The sequence below is a fragment of the Drosophila grimshawi genome, unplaced genomic scaffold, assembly GCF_018153295.1.
Source record: "Drosophila grimshawi isolate 15287-2541.00 unplaced genomic scaffold, ASM1815329v1 contig_311, whole genome shotgun sequence".
Classification (NCBI taxonomy): Eukaryota; Metazoa; Arthropoda; class Insecta; order Diptera; family Drosophilidae; genus Drosophila; species Drosophila grimshawi.
The window spans coordinates 27,034,063-27,059,822 of NW_025063098.1; the positions used below are offsets into that span (position 1 = coordinate 27,034,063).

The following is a 25,760-nucleotide window of genomic DNA, read 5'->3' on the forward strand; positions in this document are numbered from 1 at the left end:
AAAAACTTGCCCTTATGTCGAAAAGCTGTAAAAGTTAGAAGCTTGCAAACTATCTTAACTACAAAACTTACATAAGCTGAAATGGGCTCAATCAATCTAGCTTCAAGCCACATATTAAATAGTTTGAAAACTATACGTTTTGCAGCCGATAAGTCTATAAGTCACTCTGTGTCACACATACAGTAAACATTAATTATTGAAGCGAAAATTAGCCAGAACTTGTGAATGATAAGTTTTGTGGTTTTTATTATGCATAGATGACGTAAAAGAATATTGTTCACATTCATGAAAATATACGTACAGATATATATAGATATATGAAATGATTTTTAAATAAAACCAATGAATAACCTATCTATTATACTAAGTAAAAGAGTAGAAGATGTTTGGAATGTGCAGTTTGAGTGGCTTGATTAAACATAAACAACCTTTGGCGTCATAAGTTTGCCATTCCCAAGGTATTCCACCCTCCCTTCTAACTCTTTCATACACTTTTGTGCTAATGACAAATCAAACAAAACAACACGAATACGTTTGAAGTTCGCACCGAATATTATCGCTACCAGATAATATGAGTAAGGTGCCGGCGAATTTTGTAGAATTAGTAATGCTCAAAACTGTTTGCGTGCCCAGAGCGTAGAAGAAAGAAAAAAAGACTCGATAAGCGTTCGTTGCTGGCCATTTCTAATTGATAACAGAAAAAAGCGATCGACAACTCATTGAGTGTCTCTGCTTGGCAGTTGAACGTGATACTCCAAGAGAGTCGGACGCGTGACAAATTCATTTATTGCGACTACAATTTTCACTTCACTCTGAGTCATTGATTATGAATTTCGTACTAGCCGTAACTCTATTGGCATTGACAACGACCACACGGATTACAGCGGCGAATTTCCATGACTATGGTGACAGTGATGAATCCATTGACGAAGCACTGAAAAACTGTCCAAATAAGCAATTGCTATGCAACGTGCAATGGAGAAATAATACCCCAGTGGAATGTGGGCTGCAGCAGTCCATCGCGGATTTAACTGGCCTCGCCTACTGCGATGCACTCCACTGCGAGCCGGAGGCGTTTCGCCATGACTATCTAATACGGAATCATGATCAGAGTCCGCACGCCAACAGTTGGAAGCGGGCAAGGATTGGAGAACGTTCCACGCTGCACGATGTGTGCCTCCTGCGGAATGGTCTGCCAGTGACCAGAAAGTGTGAGATGAAATCTATGCGTGCCCAATGGGAATCCATTGACGACTGGCAGCCAGTTGTCTGCATGCGGAGATTTAGAGAGCGCTCTGTCAGCGTGGAGCTGAACGCTCTCCATGATGACATCATAGACGGGAGAAGGCTCACAAACACCACCCAGGAACGACGACGGACGACGGCTGCCATGAGCGGTATTCTCAGACAGCACAATAGAGCTATGCTGCCAGCTGATGTCCATGTGGCTGGTCAGGTAATCGGTGAGCTGATGGAGCAGAAAAGGGATGCAGCAGTGGGCTCCGATTTGATCAGCGTTTGTCGCGAGATCATGTCCTGCGATATCCAGATGTTGCGAATCTCATCTCAACTCAATGCGACCAATTCACTGCTGAGTAAATTTGAGGATTATATGGATGCAATGCCTGAACAGTTTGTGCCCAGTGAAAGTTGTGGCAAAGCAGTTATTCGCCCCACAAGTGATGCAAGTGATTCAACTGAAAACGGTGTGGAAATCCTCAACTATGCGAACATTGGTGTGCAGGCTTTGATGAGCAGCAATCTGAGTGTATTCTATGTGAATCCCTCTTGTGATGATATAACTGGCATAGCCATATATTCATCAGCCAGCTCAGATCGGAAAACTTCTGTTAGCGGGTTTTACTATCGTTTTCTGTATGCCAATGAGAACTTGGAGAAACTAAGGCGGGAGTCCAATCTGGAGACTGCTACCTATGTGCCAGAGCAACTGTGGCGCCAGCTCAAAGAGAGAGGCGCCACTTATTTAATACTCAAGGTCTACGCCCATGACGGACTCTTTGTGGAGACTTCTCAAGTACGCAGTCGACGCCCACGCAGCAAAGTGTTATCCATAACTATTCCGGGATTTGAGGGTGAGTTAGTCGACACATGTATATCTGAATGAATCATACTTAATTCTCGTTAATTTTCAGGGGAATATTTGCCTCAAGCGATGCCCCTTCTTCTGCTCAACGAGAATCATCGGCAACCAGATGCACTTGCCATTAAGACGGGCAGTGGCTGTGGCTACTGGAACTATACGACCTGGTTGAGTGATGGCATCACGACGAGCTCTGGTTCGGATATATTAAGGGATCCGGTTATCGTCTGTCAGACTCGACACTTGACTCAGTTCTCGTTCCTGGTGGGTGGAAGTTATCGCAGCAACGATTTGGGTGAGGAGATTCTAGTTACCCCACTCAATGAGCGCGTCCTGGACATCATATCCATCGTGGGCTGCTCTCTCTCGCTGCTTGGTGTGCTGGGTATCTTTGTAACTGCAGCCGTATTTAAGAGCTGGCGCAGTCAGGCCTCCACCAAGGTGCTGCTTCATCTCTGTCTAGCGATGACACTGCAAATGATTCTATTCGTTTTCATCAATACGGATGACATCTCGGAGCAACTGATTGTTCACAGAGATTACAGTCGGTGTGTCCTGCTTGGAGCTTCGCTGCAGTATACAATCCTAGTACTATTCACCTGGATGCTGATCATTGCCGTCCTGCAGTTTCAGCGATATGTGACAGTGATTGGCATTGAGCGACCACGTCGTTATATCCTCAAGGCGGCCCTTGTGGCTTGGACATTGCCACTGCTGCCCACTCTTCTGACTGCTTGCATCGATCCGGCATCCTATTTGCCCACAGCTGAGCAGCTGGAGACGGACACAGGCATCTGTTATCCCTCTGGCTATGGACTTACCTTTGGCGTAGTCCTACCTGTGACTCTGATAACCGTTGCCAACCTGGTCATATTCGTCTATGTCTTCTATAGCATCTCCCACTCACTCAGCCAGAGTGTTCAGCGAGCCGAGCGCAAGTTGGTCAACAAACAGATTCGTCTGTCGGTGCTGCTCTTCTTTTTGCTGGGTCTCTCCTGGATCTTTGGCATCTTTGCCTTCATGCAGGCGGGCATTGTTTTCTCGTATCTCTTCTGTCTCACGGCGACTATGCAGGGATTTGTGCTCTTCGTTTACTTTGTGCTGCTCGATGAGGCTAATCGGAATGCCTGGCGGGGTCTCATCTGTCCAACCAGCATGAAGATGGATGTACAGAAGCGCACCACAGAGATGCAGTCGATGACCACCTCCTCAACGAACTACTCTGGCAGATCGGGGCATTAGTTATCTGCTATGACAAACAAAATATCACTAATTAAGTATTACTCGTTTACTGTAATTTGTATGTTGTATATATAAAATAATAATTATTTAGTTGTAAGCAAAACTACTATACATATTATCATTATATCATTATTATTATGTAACAATCACAAATTAAATTAAAATTTTTACATATTTTTACATGAGCTGTGTATGTTTGCTGATTGAAATGAGTAGAAATTCTAGACTAGATTTGAATTGAACCTCAACTAATTAGCTTTATGACTATGAATTATATTCAACTGAAAAGATAATGTCCAGCGATACTAAAGAGTTGCGTATTTCATCTCGACTCAATGCGACCAATTAAATTTGAGGATTTTATGGATGCATTGCCTGAGTGTATTCTATGTGAATCCCATCACAGATGGTGTAACTGCCATAGCCATTGTACAAAACTATAGTAATAATAGTTTCAATAATAGAAATAATGATACAAATCTAGCATTATTTATTTAAAAGAAATTAATATTAAACTTCTAAAACATAGATCAATAGGTGTTTTTAAATAAATGATATTGTCAATACAATTACATTAAAGACAGTTGAATAACTTAGGTAATTTGATTGGGGCTTTTTACTATTGTTGAGGTTTAAATAATCTGCCCAGCATTTATTTGTCGCTTGAGGTGTGTGTGCGGTTGTGTGTGTGTTTGTGTTTATGTAATTGAACATCAGAAAGCTTTCTGTTTGATTAGCCTTGTGATAAATGTGCCGCTCCAAGCTGATTGATAGTCAGTGTCAGAAATGTAGGTCGATTTGCGGGTGGACAGGCGGCTTAAGTAGTTTTTGAGAGCGCCACAATAATTGAACAGTTTGTACGCTGCTCTCTATTGGTCAGGGTGCGTTTTGGGTTAGTGACAGCTCTTCAACAGATTCGAGTGCATCCCACGGTGAAATAACACGAAAAGCGCATTAGCTGCATTTCGGAAAACTTTCCACTGTTGACAAATTCACTGCATTTCAGTTCAAGGACATGTGGCGTATGCACAATGTGTGAAATGATTGGCGTCGAGGTTGACCTGCCGACAGAGATCAAAAACCCAAGAAATTCGCCTCAACTCATGTGTAAGCTGAAATTCTTTTTAAAAAGAAATTTGCTGGGGCTTAGCAGTGTCAACAAACCCGCCGGTAATATCTGACGCTGCAATATCTGAGCCAAGTCAAGTAAAAACTGGCAACAAGTCAACAGGCAAACAGAAAACAGCAACAGTCACAGCGAACAACAAAACAATGTCTTAGATGTGTGCATTAAAAGTCAACGACTCGGCAAATGAATTGCAGGCGAAACAAATTTAATTTGCTCGCAGAGCAACAAACAAAAACATCAAACTTTCCCTTAAGACCATAAGAACCCGATTGTACACTCTCAAAAACGGTTCATTTTGACCAGAAACTATGTGAAAATGATATCAAAATTACAAATCATAGTTCTTATTTCTGATCATAAATAGGTTAATTCGAATGTTAAAATATTCACATATTTTTTCTATATTTGACTTCGCTACCTATTCCTGAACTTGATTTTTAACTAGTTTAGTTCTAATGTGAATAACTAAATTTTTCAGCTAACTAAAAATAATGTTATACTTAGCCTAGATATATTTGCTGCTTGTCAATAATGATTTATATATATTTAAGTACTTTCATTGACGAATGTATGTTTTAAATATAAAATACGTCAATACTTTTATCAAATATATTTTTCAATTCAGTTACGAATATATTTCTGAGTGTAGTCGCCATTTACTGTCATCTAATTACAGTTTAGGTTTTCATGGCATGCGCTGCGTATGAGTTATTTTCACGACATGCCTCATTTTATTATCCGGGCAAAATTTTGACTTGCCTTTTGCTCAGGTTGTGTCTTTTGTCGGCCACATCGCATTAATTTTGCTAATTGTGCGAATTATACGTTCCTTTTCTTGTTTTGTTTGTGGACAGGTCTACACTTTGATTGTCTTTTATGTGGCACAGGGAACTGTATTTAGTGGTGGCTCTAAGCAAAACTCATGCGTCTGCTTAATTGCCCAATTAATACCAATTATTCGGCCTGATACCTGTTTTACGGCCAGACCGACCAAATTGATTATAGTTGCGTGCCATAAAATCTAACCCATTAAATATTTATGCTCTGTCGTCAAATCTTTGTCTTTAATAATTCAAGTTTATGTTGGGCATCATTAAAGATTTGAAATTAGAATACGTTGCGATTCAATTGCAGACTTCCAATTATATTATATTCATCTGGGCGTCTCAATTATTTTTGCTTTCCTTGCTTCAGATCACGTTGCTCGCATCGAAGTCGAACGTAGACAGGACCTCAGGTCCTTGGGGGCAGCTCGAATGGCAACCATCTTAATTGCACCTTGGAGTTCAGGTGACGCCTGCTCACGTATGAAAATGTGCCACTTGCCCGCAAAATTGCCCTTTCGCCAGCTGCTGCTGCTGCTGCTGCTACTATCAAAACCAACTGATTACAATTCCAGAGTCGCCTAAAGAGAGTGCGCACCTAAGAGATAAAGAGAAAGTTAACGGGCAATGTTTTGGTTTAATTGCGCAGCTGCGGTGCTCTCTGGTCTTTAAGGATGCCCCGCCTGCATTTCATTACGTTGAACGTAAGGCATTACGTATACGACGTGGCAAAGGCTAGACCTCAACAGTTTGCGTAGACTAACGCATTTGTGCGGTACTCGAGCGGAACTGCGAGCCGCCAATAACAAAACTGAACAGAAAGCTGAATGAGTCTTAAGCCTAAGGTCCAAGGTCTAAGGACCTCGTCAGAGCTGCAGAGCACAGCTAATTCGTCTGCAAGACTACAATAATTTAGCAGGACCCGTGTCTTAATCGTCCTTCAGCAAGTGCCCATAAATTTCCCTAGACTCTTTTAATATGCTCATAGATTCGAATTCATAAAAACGCTATTAAGACAGCGCATTAAAAGGCGGGCAAAGGTGCCTCGCCAGCTGTTCAATTAATTAAAAAAGCTAAAATCAAGTCATAATAAATTGCTAGCAAGATTTAAGCTAAAGGTCAAAAGCAGGAAAATATTTATTTAACCTACACGCGCTGACAGTTGGCAGGCGACATCCTTCAGATATTATCAGGGCAAGCTAGCTTTGACAAAAAACGCACTGAACTGGACACATGCAGAGTTCAGATGGGTCTAAAAATAGGCGCCACAAGGGAGCATTCTTTAATTGCCGCAAATAGAAGCGCATGTAACACCTTTTATTCACACCTGTCGCGCCTAAAGGTCAGCTGCTTAATTTCGCACGCTATGCTGACCAAAATATAAATGAACTATTAATGGATAACGAGCACGTGAGTTGCTTGACAAATAGCATATGTTTTATATATATGGCAAAATGTTCTTTAAGTATTTGGGAATGGAGCTATTATCAGCACTCAAGCAAAAGTATTTCGCTATAAATAACTTAACATTTTATTTCACTTCTGCTGCTCTGTTGAGAAAGAGCAGCTGGCAGTTAAATTGAACTTAACGATACTTTAGCTACTTTATATATAAAATGCAATTCAGCATTAGACTAGAACCATATCTATAAAGTACAGGTTGTTATGGTTAATTTTTGGTTTATTTATGCCTGACAGTTGAAATTGATGTGGAATCAACTGATAGTTGATTTTCCTATATTCAAATCATGCTTAAAACCCTGTGGTTTTGGTTAGATAATTTATTTAATATATTTGCACATTTATTTGAGCTTAATTGAAGCAGCTGCTCAGACAAGTATAATTTGTGGTTTCTGCGGCATCTCTTAATTCCTTAAGCATTTCGGTGAGCCTTAAAACGGCTGCCACCGCAACATCAGATTGATAGATGCGTGTAGCTAAATTAAGTCATATTGGACTAACTATATATGTGCATATATATATATATACATATATATATAATTAACAGCCATATCTATCTGTCATGCTGAGACTGCTCAAGGACACCGGACCTTGTACGCAATTAAGCGCAGTGCTTAAGCCTGATGAGGTTTTCAACGCGAGATAAATACTTGCTTATTACAAAAACACAAGACCTAAGCCTAAGACCTACTCAGGCACTAGCACCCGCACCCGCACCCGCACCCACACCCACAACCCTCACCATGGCTGCTCTCTCCTCTCCGTCTGTTGTCTGTCTGGCCATTCACAGTAGACTCTTTTCTTTATGGGACTTATAATTTAGAGGGAGAGGGTGAGGGCGTGAGACAAAGCTCACCATATTTGCTGGAGCATGAGCATAATATTAATTTGATTACACTTGAGCTGGCAGTTGTGTGGGTGCTGCAGCATACTTTTATGCGCCACTGTGAAAATTACGACAGGGCAGATTGAGTTGGTAGCAGTTCAGTTAATTTTACGATGCCTACATTTAAGTTTGTTAGTTTGTGTACTGCTACTCCTTTTGCCAGTCTGCATAAGCACCACTCAAAGCGTTTCAATCTTGCAGTCCTTTATCCATTTTTAGGACGCATTCCGAATTTGACATAAGTGCATTCCACAAGTGCCATCAATTGGCTTACATACTGTATGTTGTGTGCATTATTCGACTATACTTGGGCAAACTTCAAAGCAACAAGATAATTGAAATTCCTGCAATTTTTCACGTACGATTGTTTACGCTCAGTAAAAAAATCAAACAAAGCCAATTCAACGTTCGCGTTTTCACTGCTTTCACTGAACACATTCTCAAGAGTTATATTATGTTTTTAAGACTTTAAGAGCCCTGTAAATGCTACTCCTACCATGACTTAAACCACTGGCTGCATTTTTCAAAGGAATTTTCCAAAGTAAAAGAAAAATACGAAATATTTAATCAGATTCTGAGGCCGTCAGGGATTACTCTCAAATTGTTGTTCATCAAATTAAATCGAAATATACATTTAATTCATTTGAGTTTTTGTCTGTATTTTAAAGAAATAATATGAAATTCAACCAAACTGATTTAAAATGTTAATGCAATGAATATCAAATGTATTTATTTTTCTGAGTGCAGGAATGGATTTTGCAGCTGCAGCAGATGTACAAACGCCATTGCATTTGCATTGTTTATTTATTTATATGTCTGCACTTTAAATATAATAGAGCTGAGCTTTAAGTCGTCCAGGTGTGCACAACAAAACACACACACACAAACTGCGAAGTTTATTATTCTACTAGCCGTAGTAAAAGTTTTGCAATTTCAGATGAACAAGTTCGGCTGCAACAGCAAAAACAGAAGCCAAATAACCAGGAGCACCATCAACTTGGAAGAGTTTTGTTTTTTGTTTTCGTTGTATTTTATATTTTATTTTATTTTTTTTGTTGGATCAGCTTCTTCTTCATTTTGATGCCAACTGCAAGTGGAGAGATTGTTAGACAAATACAGGATGATATACTAAATGTGCATAGGTACTAAGATAGAGAGAGGGATAGTTGTTATTGCTGTTGGGAGACAAGGAGTATGCGAAATTTGCATATTTCATGTATTTATGCATAAGCGCTAAAAGCCAACTGAGTGCTTTTAGCCCGGTGGCAACAAATGCCGCATTAACGTGTCCCTTGGGAGTTGTGTCAAAATGAGTGTTCATATTTTGCATGCAGCTACCCAGATACACAGAGATATATGTATATACATATAAATATAAATATAGATGGGTTGCACAAAACGCATCAACTTATTAAATATGCGAATTTATGACTGGTCTACACGAAAAGGGACTTTCGCAATTCGCTAGACAATAACAGTTGCACTGAGATGATGATGATGATGATTATGAAAATTAAAATGAACATGTGACGACTGAGGCTTAAGGTCAGACTGTCTGTGTGTCTGTCTCTGTGATGAATGTTGCTGGTTACCTGAGCCGTGCGTCTCACTTGAAAGACACAGGCAGCATCATTAATTATGCACAAGCTGAAATGTCAAATGTGAATCAGCGCCACCAGGCGCCTTTTTAGGTCTTACACAAAATATAATCCCACTCAGCCGATTAAGATGTCGCACGGTGGGACTTCAAAGCCATTGTTGGCACCCAAAACGAAAAGTTCGCAATTTAATAGACAATACACATGCATTAAAGAACAAAATATGATGCTACAGTTGAGGGCCTTTTTAAAAGTAAAAATATATATAAAGAAAACAAAATAGCAACTTGAAATCATGTAAAATATATTTTAATTTAATTAAATGTTTTTATACATTTTTCTTCTTACTATAAATGAAATCTTTTTTTTCTGGTGTTTCGTTCAACGAACTTATTTTAATTAATTTATCGTCTGTTTGTGGTCTGTTTGCTAAGTTTATACACATTTCGTTTAGGTCTTCATCATTTTGTTTACCTTGTTTGTCTGGTAAGGATTTTGTGCCATTGTAACATAAAATCGATGATCCATTTGATCAGCCTGATAACTGGAAATTGATTGCGACGTTTGGCAATGGTGAGCCCACCAAAGGACCACTTGACCGCTCCCAAAAATGACTCCTGTTCGTCCTGGTTGTCTCTGGCATTTGTGAACAGCTAAGGCACGTGAGCGCGTACTTTTCTATGGGTTCTGCGCGCTAAGTCAATTGGAAAGCTATTCGAACCCAACCCATGCCAGCTGCAGCTGGAGCTGGAGCTGGAGCAGTGACTGGTCATGCATAAAATATGAGCGTGTTGCGATTGCCTGTCGGGCATGACTAAATTTGTTGCTGCTCCGGAACACACACATCTTTTTGCCAGTACATACACAACACATCATAACATCGTATCTTCCCTAATGCCCTCGTCATTATTATCAAATCCGTAGAACATGAAATGCCTCGCCTCAATTGGGTTTAGTTCAAAAGCCCATCAAACTCATTACATAACAGTCGACCGGAACACTGCGAGAGGTTTCCGATTCAGAAAAATTGACCTTCAAAGCTGGACGAAAAAAATAAATAGAAATCATTAGTTAGGGTTGCTGAACTGGAAGATAACCTATTATTCAATATTAACCTTACATTAAAACAAACAACATATATTTTGTATTTCATTTCTGGAATAGTTTAAGTTAAAGTTACTCATAACACATATTTTTACTATATCAGATTTCGGTATAATTAAAAGATTAATGAACAAAATAATGGATTACTGGCTATATGCAGTATTCTGGCATTCAATAATGCGCATAAGTTGTTATACTTAAAATCGAATTTACAATACAAAATTTGTTTGCATTATATGCATTTGTAAAACTAAGCTAACTAAAAATTAATAATAGTCCCTGTTTCATACATTTCATGGATGGAGGGTATCAAAATGGCATTTCGGGTAGACAGCTTGAACTTTATGATGATTATGATGTGTCCGTTGTGTGTGTTTTAGGTGAAATATATATGGGCCTTGCTTGAGCTGGTGCGCAGTGCGCTTCTGGGCAAAAGGAACCCTCATCAATATGGGACTTCCATTCAACCACACAGGATGAATTTGCTAGCCCATTGCCAGTCAAGTTAATTGCACAAATAATTTACATAGTAATTATGAGCGCTCAAATGTGTCCAGAAAGCTTTTACCAATCCATTGCATTCCGGCTGTTTAGTTTCAATCAGAAAGTAGTTTGCATATAAAACGAAATGTAAATGCAATTCAGATGATGTGGATATAATGGCAAATTCTAATTACGTAGTGGCGTTGCTTAAATCAATTCCAATGCAGCGCTTTAATTAAGTGTCATGGCTGTTGCTAACGTTGCGCATCATTTCCATTTCCGTTTCCTTTTGCTTTCCAACTGATTTTTAATATCTCTCTCTCTCTCTCTCTCTCCCTTCTCTCACATCCGTGATGTCGGTGATAGTCGCTTTTACTCCCCCCTGCCTCAAAGCGAAAAACGATTGGAATTAGGGTGTGGGTTTATTCAGACAGAAACTGTTTGGTTACGCAGCAATCAGCAATTCCTATAGCAGCATCGGTTTGGATGAAGCGAAAAAAGGATGCCCCAAATTGCGATGGATTCCATTAGATAATTGCATTTCTGAATGCGTGTTAACCAACATACATATGTAAATTGAATGCACAAAACGAATTGAGGAAAAATGATTTCATTTTTATAAAATGTGTTAATAAAAAAACTCATTTTCCAATCTATATTGATTAAATTGGAATCGAATCGCTAAAGTTAAGACTAATTTATGTTACTCACCAGTTTTAAGTTAATTTAAAAACTAAGTTCATAGGGGTGAAACTGTTGAAAATATATATTTATATACCTTGGTAGAGGTTATTATAATTTTATTGTTGAGTAGCGTCTCCGACCTCATAATGTATATATGTTCTTGATCAGCAGCACTGGCAGAGTCGTTATGAAATTTTGAACATATTCCTTTTTTTTGCTGGAAGCAGTACATAAGTCGGATACGCCTAGATTGGATCACTATATCATGTAGATCCCATAGGAAAAATGGGTTGAAAGTTGATTTCTTGGATGAAATCGTTTTTGATTAACAAGTTATCCTAACCAAACTCACCAGTTAAACGTGTTATTATTTTCATAACATTTGAACAACAAATTATCAACGACGGACGTCTATATCAATTTTCATGAGAACAATAAACAAAATATTCAAAAATGATGCCGTGCATTTAAATCATTATATACATAATAAAAAATATTTTTAGATGCTAAAGATCGACAAATTGATTTCATACTATTTAAAATACTAATTTTTATTTGATGTCAGTGCTAATGTGCGAATTATTGTTAAAAAAAAAGACAATAGTCAATATCAAATTTCGTCATGCTAATTGATTAGCTATTGCTACTCAATCTTTAACGTAATTTAATCTATGGTGTCTAAGCAGGCCACTTAGTAACGCATAAGCATAAATAATTTCGTTGTTATTTGTCATCTGAATACCCATTTAAACAAATTATAAGCAGACTTGGCTAAATGCAGTGAATACAATATGTTCAAGTTAAGTTGTCAAGTAGACACGCCTTAACTTAGTAACGCATACACAAAAATAACATTGTTTGTTTTTTTATTTTTGCATTTGAATGGCAATTTAAACAAATTATAACCAAACTTGGCTAAATACAGCGACTACAATATTTAAGTTAAGTTGTCAAGCAGACAGACAGCTCAAGAGCTCAGAATGACTACAGTCAGAGATGAATGAATGAAGTATTTTGAATTCATAAAACAGACTTTGAGCCGCTTTGTCTGGGTAAGCATAAAGAGGCAACCGATTAAAAATCAATATAAAACTACATAGATTTGTTCACCGCACGTCTTTAAAGACATCATACAAAAGGGAGTGCTAAGCTCCACTGAAAGCAACTGAATTAAATTAAAAAAAACCACAAATAATTAATACGTACATGCAGGCACAAGAGAAGAGGAGTCACAAAAATGATATATGCTGATCTGTCATTATCTATTTGCATAATTATAATGGCGTGGACAGCAGGAAAAGAGTCGCCTCATTGTCTAAGCCAGATTAATAAAAGTTACCAGCTTAAACATAACCAGCAGATTATCTCCCCAATCTCAACACGTCAGTTGAGAAAATTGTGGAGATTGTCATTGCCTTTGTTTTGAGCCAACCGTGGGCTGTGAATTTGTTGGCTACGCGCGCTTCCATCTCTGATCAACTTAAGGTGATTGATAAGCACTACCAAATAAATCTAAATTAGGTATGTTGTCTACTCGAGGGTACTAATCGCGGAGATACCCTAGAGTTGAGTAGTTGATCATATAACTCTTGTGCTTTAAAGCCAATTCAAATGAAGATTGAATTCTAAACACAAAACGACTATTTATTTTTTCCCCAACTGCTCAACATTAAACTTGAAATACCACTTTATAATAGTTATCATAAAGAAAATGTCTAAAATCAAATAATATATTCTTTGAGATGGGAATATTAATGCAGAGCTAAATAACTTCTAAGTCTTAAACGAGATTCCAATGAACTCTACTACTACTATCTCTTAAGTGTGCTTTACAATCCACCTATTATTATTTGCTACCATTTTATTTATAGTTAAATGATAGATGATGTGTAAAAATATACAGTTGTCTAAAATCCAATAATATATTCTCTGGGAGTCACACCATTGTGTGCTGAGTTTCATATTCATAATTTCTGACGTCGCAGTTCTTCATCATGTGCCTATCATGATACCCTTTGGTTTCTTTTCCGAGTGGGTATAGATTATAAAATAACATAAAATAGAAACAAAGGCAGAACCAGATCAGGTTGAAATTGAAATGATACAAAAAACTTAAAAATATATATATATAAATAACATCATGATACGAACCATTTGCATAAGTGCCGTGTCTAGTTGGCAGTGCTCGAAAAAGAATTAAGCTTTAAAAATAAAGCGACAGCCTCTACTTAGAGAGCTATAGAACAGCAACTCTGCTGGCAGATGTAGATACTTGGTGTCTGGCCAGTTTAGAAATTTATGTAAATGCATTTTGCGGCCCGTGAACTTGAAACGCGCCGTTTGCCATAGCCACAAGATTCAGATTCAGTTGCCCAACGGCTGTGAAGCGAACGAGTCTGCGAACGAGTGGAGCGAGTGAGTGAATCGTATGTGTGTATCGGGTATCGAGTACAACTGAGTGCCCGATTATCGAGTACCGAGTTTTGTGTGAGTCGAGTGCTCACAACAACTGTGTGAGTGTGTGTGCGTGTGTGTGTAAAATATAACAAACGACAAAGAGTGAATCATGTACAGGACGTGGCTCTGTGTAAGTTTTAAGTTGAAGAGCTGAGCAGAGCTCAGCACAGCTGGACTCAATTTGTCATTGTATGGAGTGTAATTTGTCTTGCAGCTGATATCTGTGCTGAGCGTTGCGAGCGCCGCCAATCTCGCCTACTTGCCCCGCCAGACACAGAGGGCGGTGCAGCTCGGGAATGCCTATTATTACAATGCACCTGCCCCAAGCACATCACAGGCTTTGCGTCGCATTATCCAAGGACATCTGCAGCGGTTCCAGCAGGCGGACAGACAGAGGGTCATTTCGTCACTGCCGATGAGGGTGGAAGTGTATCGGCAGTCGCCACAGCAACTAATCTTTGAATTTATGCTGCCACCGAATTCACCCACACCCAAGAATTATGCGATGAATTTTCTACCGGAGGGCAGGGACGTGGCACCCGGAACTTCCTATATACCATTAAAGCTGTTCCGAATACGAGTCAAGTGAGAAAAAACTTGGTCGGCATCTTCTGTTATTCAAATGAGTTCTGCGTCTGCTAGGAATGCCAGTCTTGTTAAGTAGCGGCGGCGGCGGCAGCGGCAGCGGCGGCAACCAGTAAAGGAGGTTAATTTGTCATAATCCCATTGGTTGTTATACAATGTTAATGCTAACGACATATTAATTCTTCGATTAATTCGATATTCAGAAAAATATATGCTATAAGTGCAAACAACATCAACGGAAAATCAGAATTGATATTTTCAAGAATAATTTCTAAGCTCACGAATCACATTTCTTAAATGTAGAAACATTTCAATATTTATTTCTACGATTGAAAAACGCATTCTATCTGCTTTTAGGTAACAACGTATGAATTAAAAGCCTAATTTGACATTCATTTTTAAGTGTAGTATTAGCATAGCATTCCGAATTCTAATTTAAGTCCAACGCTAATTTGTGCCAACAAAAAAAACTACTAAAAAAAAAAAAAAACAAATATTAATTCTAAAAGCTTATCTGTGAGCTACGGTATTTTGTTCAGATTGTTTCAGATACAGCCTCCAAATTGCGGAATAAGATAAGTAAGAAATAAATTATAATACTGTAGCTACGCACCGTTCGTAATGGTCACCAACTACGAACACTATGTTAAAATACGAAATACATTCACCAAATTAAGTTTGTCATATCATTTACATAATTTAGAAGCTATAAATTAAAACGCACGGAAAACAGCAGAAACAACAACAATAACAACTAAAACAACCGGACGAGCAGCAAAAACAAACCCACCGCAGAATTGCAATAAATTGCTATTTAAGGTCATACACCGAAATGAAACAGTAGTTCTCATTAAAGAGCAGAAACCATCTGAATTCCCTACAACTTAGAAATGTCAATATTTGTGTCTCTGCTTTGTTTCCAAAATTTAATAGGCTCAGCTGCCAAATTAAACTATCTCCCAATTAAATATTCATAAGATATAAATATAACATTAAATGGGAATGGACAACATTTAAACATCTAACGTGACACACCCCTACCATTGTGAGTCAGTTTCAAATGATTCAGAAGATAAAAACCATTTACATAAAATGTTTAGAATTTCAGAACATGTTATTTCATAATTCTATTATACAATAAATATATATTCAGCTATTTTGCAGAAAACAGTTTTATTTCTATATTTACCTAGTGCTTTTAAAACTTAAAACCGGTTTAGTTCGCAGCTAAAGTGGTAAAGCATGCAGCAATGTGGTGTTTGTCTTCGCTTGCAAACACAGTGGCTGTCAAAATGTGCGATGGCTTGTCATTGCTAAACTTTTAAGCTTGCTTTGGCCAGCTCTCATCGATTAAATAATTAATAAGACACCTCTGAAAAATTACTTAATCAGACATTATTAAAATCAGTTAATTGATAATGCTCGTATTAGTTGTTAAGTTTAATGATCATAGCTCATAATCTTCAATAATTTGAATAGAAATTGATTAAAAATTACTTTTCTTAAAGATGAAATTAGTCATCGAGGTATAGTCATGTTGAGAAAAATGAAAAGTTTCAGGTAGAGCTTGTGTATAAATATTTATTATTCATATTTATCTGTGTACCTTATGCGATGTTTTATATTATAGTATTTTCATTAAAAAAACAGGTTTCAATCTGAAAAAATTAAAACAAATTATAAATTTGCTTGGTGGAAAACTAGAAATTTTTCAGCTAGAAGTGATATTAATCGATAGTTATTATCTAGGTTTGCGTTATTCTGTAGCTATTGCTTAAAGACGTGGTCATTGAATTTTGTTCCATTGTGCGCTTCGGCACATTTATCTTTGTTTGGTTGGGACAGATAAGATTAAGCCAAGCTCTGCGATTAGTTGTGTTCAAGAGCACAAAGTAGACGAAGAGTACAAAGCCCTGCAGTGTGGCCGTGAGACAGAAGAGATATGAGAATACAATGCCCAGGTGCATATAGCTGCATAGTCCAAATATCCAGGTGAGTCCGAGGAGGAAGAAGAGCAGCACAGAGAGACGCAGCTGCTGGATGATGAGCTGCCGTCGAGGATTGAGTGCACGATGTATGCTGTAAATGATGCACAGCATCATGAAGGCATTGGCAATGGTAACCATAGCAATTGGCAGCACTACGCCCAAAGCGAGACCATATCCCGAGGGATAACACAATGCCGAGTGGCTATTTCGTTGATAGTCGGATGGCTTGAAGGACTCGGCATCGAATAGGACAACCATGAGAACTGGCAGCAAGGGCAACGTCCAGGCAACTATAGCTGATATGAGTATATAATGATTGGGGCGTGCCACGCCAATAACGGTCACATAACGCTGAAACTGCAGAAAGGCAATGATCAGCATCCAACTGAAGATGACTAGCACAGAGTATTGCAGCAAGGCGCCCAAAATCAAACAGCGATTCCAATCATCCTCCGACCACACCAAATTCTCGCCGAGATAGCCAAAGAGGAGAAGCTGTAGCGACAAAGCCAGACAGAGATGCAAGAGCACCTTGGTGGATGCCTGATTGCGCCACTTCTTCACTAGTGCCGCCGTTAAAAAGATGCACACGAGTCCAAACAGCGACAGGCCACAGCCCACCAATGTGATCATGTCCAGCAGTTCCTCATGTGCTGGCAATGCAGATTCCAGTTGAAGTTGTTTATCCTCCACATGCAACTGGGCATAGCTGCCACCCACTAGAAAGGTGAACTGCGTCAGATGATGCGCTTGGCACAGCACATTTGGTGCCCACTGTGCGTTCTCCTCCTGGCAGGTGGTTACTCCATCATTTAACCAGCTGCCATAGTTCCAATAGCCACAACCGCTTTCACCATTGGAGTATTTGCCCTGCGGCAGTAGAAATGGCAATGCAGATGGCAATTCAACACCTGTGAAATTAAATAAATATTTAATATAGAAATGAAATAAATAAACAAGTTACATTTTTGATTTGCGAATTCAATGACTGATTTTTATCGGGTTTACTCTTTGAATTTGTCCGATAATACTCTTATGGAAGGGGATTTATCAGTTCAGAAATGTTGAAAAATATACAAATTGTTCAAGCCCATAAGCTACACTCAAAAGAAATAATCGAATAAAGTAAAAAGAAAAGAAATTTCAGTTTTAAAATGTAAATGAAATTTGTATTTGGTGAGAATAGTTTCTATCGCAACGGACAGACAAACATGCTACTGATGAGGAATGTATTGAAAATATTGTATCTTTGATAACAAACAGACTTCATGCCAATATTAGGGTAAACAAGTATCAAAATTCTTTTTTTAAACTCACCCTCAAATCCTGGTATAGTTATGGATAGCACTTTGCTGCGTGGGCGTCGACTGCGTACTTGAGCAGTCTCCACAAAAAGTCCGTCATGGGCGTATACTTTGAGTATTAGATAAGTGGCGCCTCTCTCTTTGAGTTGGTGCCACAGTTGCTCTGGCAAATAGCTAGCAGCCTCCAGATTGGCCTCCCGCCTCAGTTTCTCCAAGTTTTCATTGGCATACAGAAAACGATAATAAAATCCGCTGATAGAAGTTCTTCGATCTGAATTGGATGTTGAATAAATGGCAATGCCAGTTATATTTTCACAAAAGGGGTTCACATAGAATACGCTCAGATTGCTGCTCATCAGCGCCTGCACTCCAATGTTGGCCAATTTGATTGTTTCCACGTCGTTGTTAGTTGTTAAACTTGTATCAGTTGTTGCCTTGCCACAGCTTTCTCTGGACACAAACTGCTGAGGCAGTGCATTCATATAATCCTCAAATTTACTCAACAGTGAGTTGGTCGCATTAAGTTGGGCCGAAAGTCTCAGCACCTTCGCATCGCTGGACATAATCTCTCGACAGATGCTGACCAAATCCGCGCCGAGAACTGACTCTTTATCTTTCCGCTCCGCCAGCTTGGCAAATATTTTCGCAGTGCTGTAGATGTCCACAGCTGCCAGTTTTCCATGTGCCTCGCTCAATAAATATCTCAACTTGGTCAACACGACCGGTTTGTGGCTCATCTCGCCAAGCAGCTGTTCGCTTAGGTGATTAAGTTGTCGGCTCAGTTGGTTGCCCGCCAGACAGGTGACATTCTTGACCTTTTCCCATTGGCCAGTTGCATTGCAGAGTCGCCGCAAGGGCAATCCTTTCGCATCCAAGCATAGATCACGCATTGTGGAAAATTCTCCAGCCTTGGTGCGCTTAAAGTGATTCAAATGCAGTTCAACCTTTACTTTACCTGCCCCAACAGCCAAGGCGTAGTTGTGCTCAAAATCTTGTGATTCACAGTAGGCTGGTTCATTGGAGGCAGGCTTTTCTGTAGTCCTCGACTGCCATTGTTCTTGTGGAAACAGATGCACACTTCGCCAAGTGCTGCTGCTCGTGCTGACAAATTCAGCAAGTCTCACATGTGCTTCCGTACTGGGCCAAGCCATCAAGAGTAAGCAAATTTGCCAAATCATTGCGATTATTTAGTTAATTATTGCGATTAACTTGATACATTGCCTAAGCCGTTAAGCCATTAAGACCGTTAAATCGACACGTTGTTGCCTCAGCAAGCGCAATACTCAACTGTCGAGGTGACTTTGGGTTTTTCAAGCAATCACGACTTGAGGTAATAGAAGTAATAAATTTTATGGCCAAGATGCGCTTATCCAAACTACGTAGTTACTCAGTTGCTCATTCATTAATAAATAAATACAATCAATACATACTTACAATATATACTTTAAGCATATTTCTCTGATTTTCTTGAATGCTTTGACTCGATCTTATGAAAAACTCAAGTTCAAATTCGATCGGTAGCTGCTTCACGTCAAAACAATAAACAGTTGAACACAAGCTAACATCTCTCTCTCTCTCTCTCTCTCTCTCTCTCTCTCTCTCTTTGTCTCACCCGTCTCACGACAATTACTCAATATGTCGATATTTATATAACAAAATGTTGAATAATATACGGTAAGCAACAGTTTCTTCTTCATCGTCGACAACTTCTTGATATTTTCGAAAGCCTCTCGAGATTAGCGCGCCGCGTCGGCTGTCAGCGCAGAATTGATTTAATTTTATTTTGCTGCTTTGATTCGCTTTTGATTTTTGGATTTATTCATTTGTTTTTATGGCGTTTATTGAGTTTTGATTTTAGATTGGAACATGTGCGCTGTCTGCCGGTCAAGCATGTGGCAACTAGTTGATTGTGGTTATTTTTTCCTTGTTTTCTGACAACTCTCAAATTACGTGAACTAAATTAATGGGCCAATTTTGCAAAAGCTGTTAGAAGCAGCAAGACCATGTCCGAATCCAATTTATCTCAAATAGTATCTATTGTTAGATCATCAATAAGTTTGTCGTCAATAAAATTGTGTTTATCTATTTAAAGGCAACATTTATTAAGGCAATATATATTCATTTCCTAATTTGACATCGAGTTAACTTCAAAAGTAGAAAAAATAAATTGTTTGATACATATATTTGTTCATGCCAAATCTTTTTTTTTATTATTTTGTACTTGAGAAATGTTGACATTTTATTTTATTGTGGGTTGTGAATGAAACACTAATAACAGAAGATGAATGCAATGCATTAATTCAAAAATGTTTATGTTTTTTTTATTATGTTTATGTTTTTCATAAACTAATCACAGAAAAAAATATGGAAGACACGCAAAATAACTTGTCTATCAACGAACCAACAAACGAATTAAGTCTCTCTAATAAATTCATGCAATTTGCGAATTTCTTACAAATTGATACATATTTTATTTATTTTATTTATTATTATTTTCAGCTAATAAAAATTTAAAGCATCTGTGTCTCGAGCAAGTCAACTTTAACATAATTTAAGGCACATTCGAAGAATCACAGCAGCAGTTAGTTCTTGTTAAATGCAATTTCATCATGTATGCTCTTTAAAAGCAACTTACAAATTGGCATAATAACAAGAAATGCAAACTAATGGTACATTCTCTCTTTTGCTGTATTTGGTATTGCATGTTTGCCTTTTGCCGTTCGCATGCACAATTGGTCAAGGCAGGTTCGTGTCATGCTCTGACCTCGGACTTCAAATTCTGCTCAATATTGAAATATTTGTGCAATGGCAAACAGTTGAAATGCACAGGTAAATGCAATAAAACTGCTGAGTTCCAAAGCAATTTCACCCGAGAAATATTTCGATTTAATTAAATAAAATTCTCATTTGTAACACATAAATAATTGGCATATTTCCAGCGAGTTGACTAAGTGAAACCCAAGTCAACAACTGAAACACTAACAATGAAAAATTCTTATCACCTGGCAAACAATCGGTTTGTGTCCTTAAATTTACCATGAAATAGACTCCACCTTGCAAGGGATGTAATTTTCTGTTTGCCCAAGGTATGCGTTTTTCATGTTTAATTTTTGGTAAGCTCATCTGAAATTAATGAATTTCCGGACTTTCTCTGCAAAGTTTCGATGTACGTTTAACTATAATAGATTTATACATATATTAGTATAAGAATCCATCAATATATACATACATATATGTTCAGTCAAATAAATAATTCGGTATACGCCATACTCATCCATTTAATGTTTACAGAATATGATAATAAAATTAAAATTCATTAATTCGATTTCGCATGGTCTTGCACTGGGAGTATGAATTCACATTTTAACAGCTGCATTTAATTTAATCACATTACAACTTTCATTTGCATTTTAAAGCATCAAAATGTTAAATGCAAAATTGTCTTCAGCAATAAAATTTTCAACCGTCAGGCATTTGATTATGAAGACTGGTATCTCTTGCTTTGCTCTGTGTTTGCTCAGCTGAGCTGAGTCACAGATTGAGTGATTGATTGGATGATTGATTGGATGATTGATTTCAGAAATTGGCTAAGCGATTACAAGTGCTGTTAGATGCCCAGCCTGGGCGCTTGATTAAATATTTGAAATTATGTAAACAAAATGGTTAAGTGCTCAGCTGCTCGAGTGGAACATTTTCAAGTGCAACATTTTCCCTTATCAGATTAAATTTGCTTGATATTGAATCAAATTGCATTTAAATGCAATATTCCTACAAGTATATATATATATATATTTATTTATATTTATATTTGTGTTTATGTATATTATATTCAATCTTTGTCTTTATTGAGTGGAGCATAAGCAATATTGCTTGGAAAATGCCCTGAGGTGGGGTGATAGCTGTTAGGCTAGGTATTTCAAGATGGCAGCAAGACTTTGGCGCTGGTTGGTTACTTGGTTCCACTTCAGGAGTTTATTTACTCAAGTGTGATGCGATTATCCTGCTGCACTTTTCCTTTGTTTCCATGCGCAACCAGCAGGGCATTGGGCACACAGTCAGATGCCATTATTGTCAGTGACTAGGATTTATGTGTGAGTGTGTGTGTGTGTCACGCAGCGATTGGGTTCGGCTTTGTGGTTTGCGACCTGAACTTCTTCATTTCGCTTTTTGCTTGTTAATTAAATATCCTACAGATTGTTATCCTCTCGCTCTGAAGTTGATTAAAAGCCCGGAGAGCCGAAAGTGTTTTTATCCTACGCCCCATTTCATTTGCACAATATGCTTACGTCTTTTTTCGTAGTCCTCTACATTTGCTTTACAGTAGGCAATGTATGAAAATGGAGCATATTAAGTTTATAAAAAATATTAACTTATTCATGATATATATATATATAGATCTATATACAAATAGCATATAAAACATGTCCTTGGTCTCGAACGTAAATTGTGGGTTGTTTTAAATATCAACAGGGGCTTCCAGCCTTGATAGATTTATTTATATTTATGAATAAATCATTTCTATGATTTTCTATTTCTGTAGTCTATTTATACACTCTAAAAATAGAGTATATTTTCTTTTGCAACTGATTCTTTTTGCGTTGTTTGTTAGCTGTGATTTTAATAGTCTACTGTCAGCTGCTGCTGGCTACCTAGCTACAGTTTCTCTTTATCTTTCTCTTGCCAAGGCCCATTCCATCAGTGTCAACGGCATTGTCGGTCTGTCAGCGTCAGAGTCAGAGTCAGCATCAGAGTCTGAGAACCGCCGTTGGCCTCATGCCGCCGACATTTATCAGACATCTCAGCTGACTTTTGTTATGGTCAATGTGGCTCCATTTGCAACCTTTAAACGTTGGTTAAATAAAAGCTGAATTAAAACAAGTAAGAATTTCCCAGGTAAAAATCAATGGGTGTGAGATACTATCTTATAATACTCTGTAACAAATGTAGATTCATTAGTTTTTGCTCTCAACCAAATCCTTATCATAGCCTTATATTATACTAACATTTTTGTATTGGCATGTGTAATGTATTGATTGAAAAGTCACTGACCAGGTGAATAATATATAATCGTGATCAACATTACTAGCTTAGTCCATATTACCAAGTCCATCTGTCCAACTGTCCGTCTGCCCATCTGACCGACTCTCCTCATATTTTAACCAATTTTTTAAATAAGTTGAACTCCCTCAGTTTTAAAGCTATCTTGTTGAAAGTTGACATATATCTCATTTTTAGCCGTGGTTGGCTTATCAGATCGGAGGCGGTCGGATCGGACTATTCTTTCATATAGGTGCTCTAGGATCGATCTGTCTAAAGTTGTAAGCTTTTAAATTGAGATAATTTTATTTTTTCTTATCTTTTAAATTAATTATATATTAATGAACTTCTTGAAGTCTTTTATACCCTACTTAAAGTGTGTAAATTGATGTCAAAAAGTTGACATAGCTTGTAATAATATAAAATGACGGACAATATGCTCAATTTACATCACAGAATATTGCATTATCATGCAGGATGGCAATATTACTACGAGCCGCCAGGCACTTAATTGTTTTGGCATAAGTGAAAGGGAAACCAATAAAATATGTGCAACGCATCTGACTGATGCAACCTTCAAGCACTTCAAGTGCGGGTTGAAATATGGCCACAGAGTGCTGCAGCTGTTTTCTGAAAATTACATTCCAGTTAAATGAAATGCAATTGAGTCAAATGAGCAATATTCAATTAAATGCAATTTTTATGAAGTTAGTTCAAATTTTATAACGCTAACAGAATTATTTTAGATTCAGCTAGATTTCATCTTAAGCGCAGCATCGCCATCTATGGTTCGGTGGCAGCAGTTAAAAGCAAGAGAGAGCGCAAAAGAGAGGGAGAGAGAGAGAGAGAGAGCTTTTGGTTACTCGCAGCTTTTTTTGGTTAACAGCTGAGCTTGCCAGGCAATTGGCAAGCGGTTGCCAGGCGAAAGGAGCTGCCACAGCCAGTAAGGCAGTTTTGAAAAGCGCACAAGTGTCCTGGCGCTAACTGTGTGTTTGTGTCTGCGTGTGTGTGTGTGGTGTCCCTTTAATACAACAAGCAGCTGGCGGCTGCTGTTCAGTCGTCGATGGCTGTCTCAAGCGAACTGTTGTTCAACGCACATCCTGAGCGAAAGAGCCCGTAACAGAAATAGGCTCGCGCGTGCTACTCGCTTATCAAAAGTCAGCCGAACGCGAAACGTGTGTGTGCCTGCGTGTGTATGTGTGTGTGTGTGTGTGATTCTCAGGATATTGTTAGTGAAACTGAAATGAAAGTCAAATCTAAAATACAAAACAAATAAATCACACACCAAAAAAAGCAAACAAAGAGAAACGTTTAAATATAAATACGCGACTTAAATCGCTCAGTAATAAAAACAAGGCAAATATAAATACAAAAGTAATAATACAAAAAATAATAATAAGAAACAGCCGCCAAAGGAAAAGGTCTCGCACAATGCTGCTGTTGTCGAGCACAAAAATTAAAGCATACTTTTGAGCACTCTAATTTATCTCGGTCGCTATTGTCTCTGGCTCTGTATCTGGCTCTCTGTGAGAGAGTCCTCTGGGGAGGCGTGTAATAATTTATGTTTTACTGTTTTCTTGATGTTCGTAAAAAATTACAATAACACAAGTGGACACAAAACGAATTGAAATATTTGCCTCAATATGTCAAAGTTTATTAGACATTTGGCATTGCGTGCCCGCGGCAATTTGTGGACAGTTGTTGCAACTTTTTTTCGTACAAGTTGTTGCTGTTCCTGCTGCTGCTGAGGAAGGATAGTAAATGTCCATTAGGTTTGATAAATGTGTGCACAGTCATTGTACATACAATTGCCCAATTCAATTTCGCCACAAACATCTAAAAACTCAACCAAAACATTCTCTGGCCTTGTCTTCGTTCATTTGGAAATGAGTTTTTGGTGCTTTAATGACCGGTCGGTCAATCATTTAGTCAGTCTTATAGCATATTGACAGACAATTTGTTCGCAAATAACGTGCAATAATATCGTTTAGTTTTTTGTAAATGGTTTTACTTAAATAACAATTCGCGTGTTGTGCGACAAAATTACGAGAAATATTTTGAATGCGACAACAAAACTGTTGGCAGTACTCAGTCGATGGCACTTGAAAACCTTATTCACAATTTCGCCGAAAGCATTTTCCAAAATGTCAAATGTTGCACGTAATTAAAATTCGCTGATTTGGAAGCCTCTTCAACAGAAGAGGTTGCTCAAGGTGGAGATGTTGGGGGGGGTGTTGGTGCTGCTGCCAGTTGAAGTGCGACCTCATTTGGCAAGCTAAAATCAACTGATTAATATGCAATAAACGCTTAAATCAACTGGGACTGAAAGCAAACAAAGGCGCTAAAGGTTGATAGCGATAAGCGGGGGCAAAAGTTAAACAATGATAACCCAGCTCTAAATAAAGCTGAAATAAGTATAGTATAAATATATATATAAAAGTGCTTGTGCTATGCACCATAACGAGCGTGCTAATGGGCAGCAGCAACATATACAAACACAACCAAACACACACACACACCAAATGAAAATCGATATTTTAGCATGGGCTTTAAAACCATGTTCAACTTGGTTGGCAACTCAAAAGGAATAAGTCAGAAAGTTGGCTTAAAGTCAGCTACTCTGCCTACACTCACAAAAAAGTTAATTAAGGAAAAGCGGAGAAACAAAATTTATAATTTTTCATGAACGGGTTGAATTTCAATAATTTTCCAAATATTATTATGTTTCTTGAAATGTGTACAAAATTAAATAAATTTGGGTTTCGAGATTGAAGACAAGAATTTCTACACATGAATAATTTTTCCTCTCTTCGACAATCATTTAACAAATATCTATTTGTATTTTTAAGAGCGACTTAAAACATTTTTTTTTTCTGA

The 25,760-nt window shown here is 38.1% G+C and overlaps 4 protein-coding genes across 4 annotated transcripts in view; 3 read left to right on the forward strand and 1 right to left on the reverse strand.

Moving 5' to 3' along the window:
• The first annotated feature begins 738 nt into the window (after positions 1-738).
• Positions 739-3,521, forward strand: LOC6569798 (adhesion G-protein coupled receptor G7). The gene is made up of 2 exons (XM_001996122.2): positions 739-2,093; positions 2,154-3,521. Exons 1-2 carry the CDS (start codon positions 827-829, stop codon positions 3,341-3,343), a joined length of 2,457 nt encoding a protein of 818 aa, XP_001996158.1. The 5' UTR covers positions 739-826; the 3' UTR covers positions 3,344-3,521.
• Positions 3,522-13,919: 10,398 nt separating this feature from the next.
• Positions 13,920-14,836, forward strand: LOC6569797. The gene is made up of 2 exons (XM_001996121.2): positions 13,920-14,099; positions 14,184-14,836. Exons 1-2 carry the CDS (start codon positions 14,079-14,081, stop codon positions 14,556-14,558), a joined length of 396 nt encoding a protein of 131 aa, XP_001996157.1. The 5' UTR covers positions 13,920-14,078; the 3' UTR covers positions 14,559-14,836.
• A 1,290-nt stretch (positions 14,837-16,126) lies between these two features.
• LOC6569796 (adhesion G-protein coupled receptor G7) lies at positions 16,127-19,132 on the reverse strand. Its single transcript, XM_001996120.2, has 2 exons — positions 17,860-19,132; positions 16,127-17,453 (listed from the first exon to the last, which is right to left on the reverse strand). The coding sequence occupies exons 1-2, from the start codon at positions 19,022-19,024 to the stop codon at positions 16,300-16,302; spliced, it is 2,319 nt and encodes a 772-aa protein (XP_001996156.2). The 5' UTR covers positions 19,025-19,132; the 3' UTR covers positions 16,127-16,299.
• A 5,031-nt stretch (positions 19,133-24,163) lies between these two features.
• The window catches only part of LOC6569794 (guanylate cyclase soluble subunit beta-1), a 59,823-nt gene continuing 58,226 nt past the window's right edge, over positions 24,164-25,760 (forward strand). The window contains exon 1 of the mRNA XM_001996118.3: positions 24,164-24,257. The gene's annotated coding sequence lies outside the window, so the exon portion shown is untranslated. The remainder of the gene's footprint in view (positions 24,258-25,760) is intronic.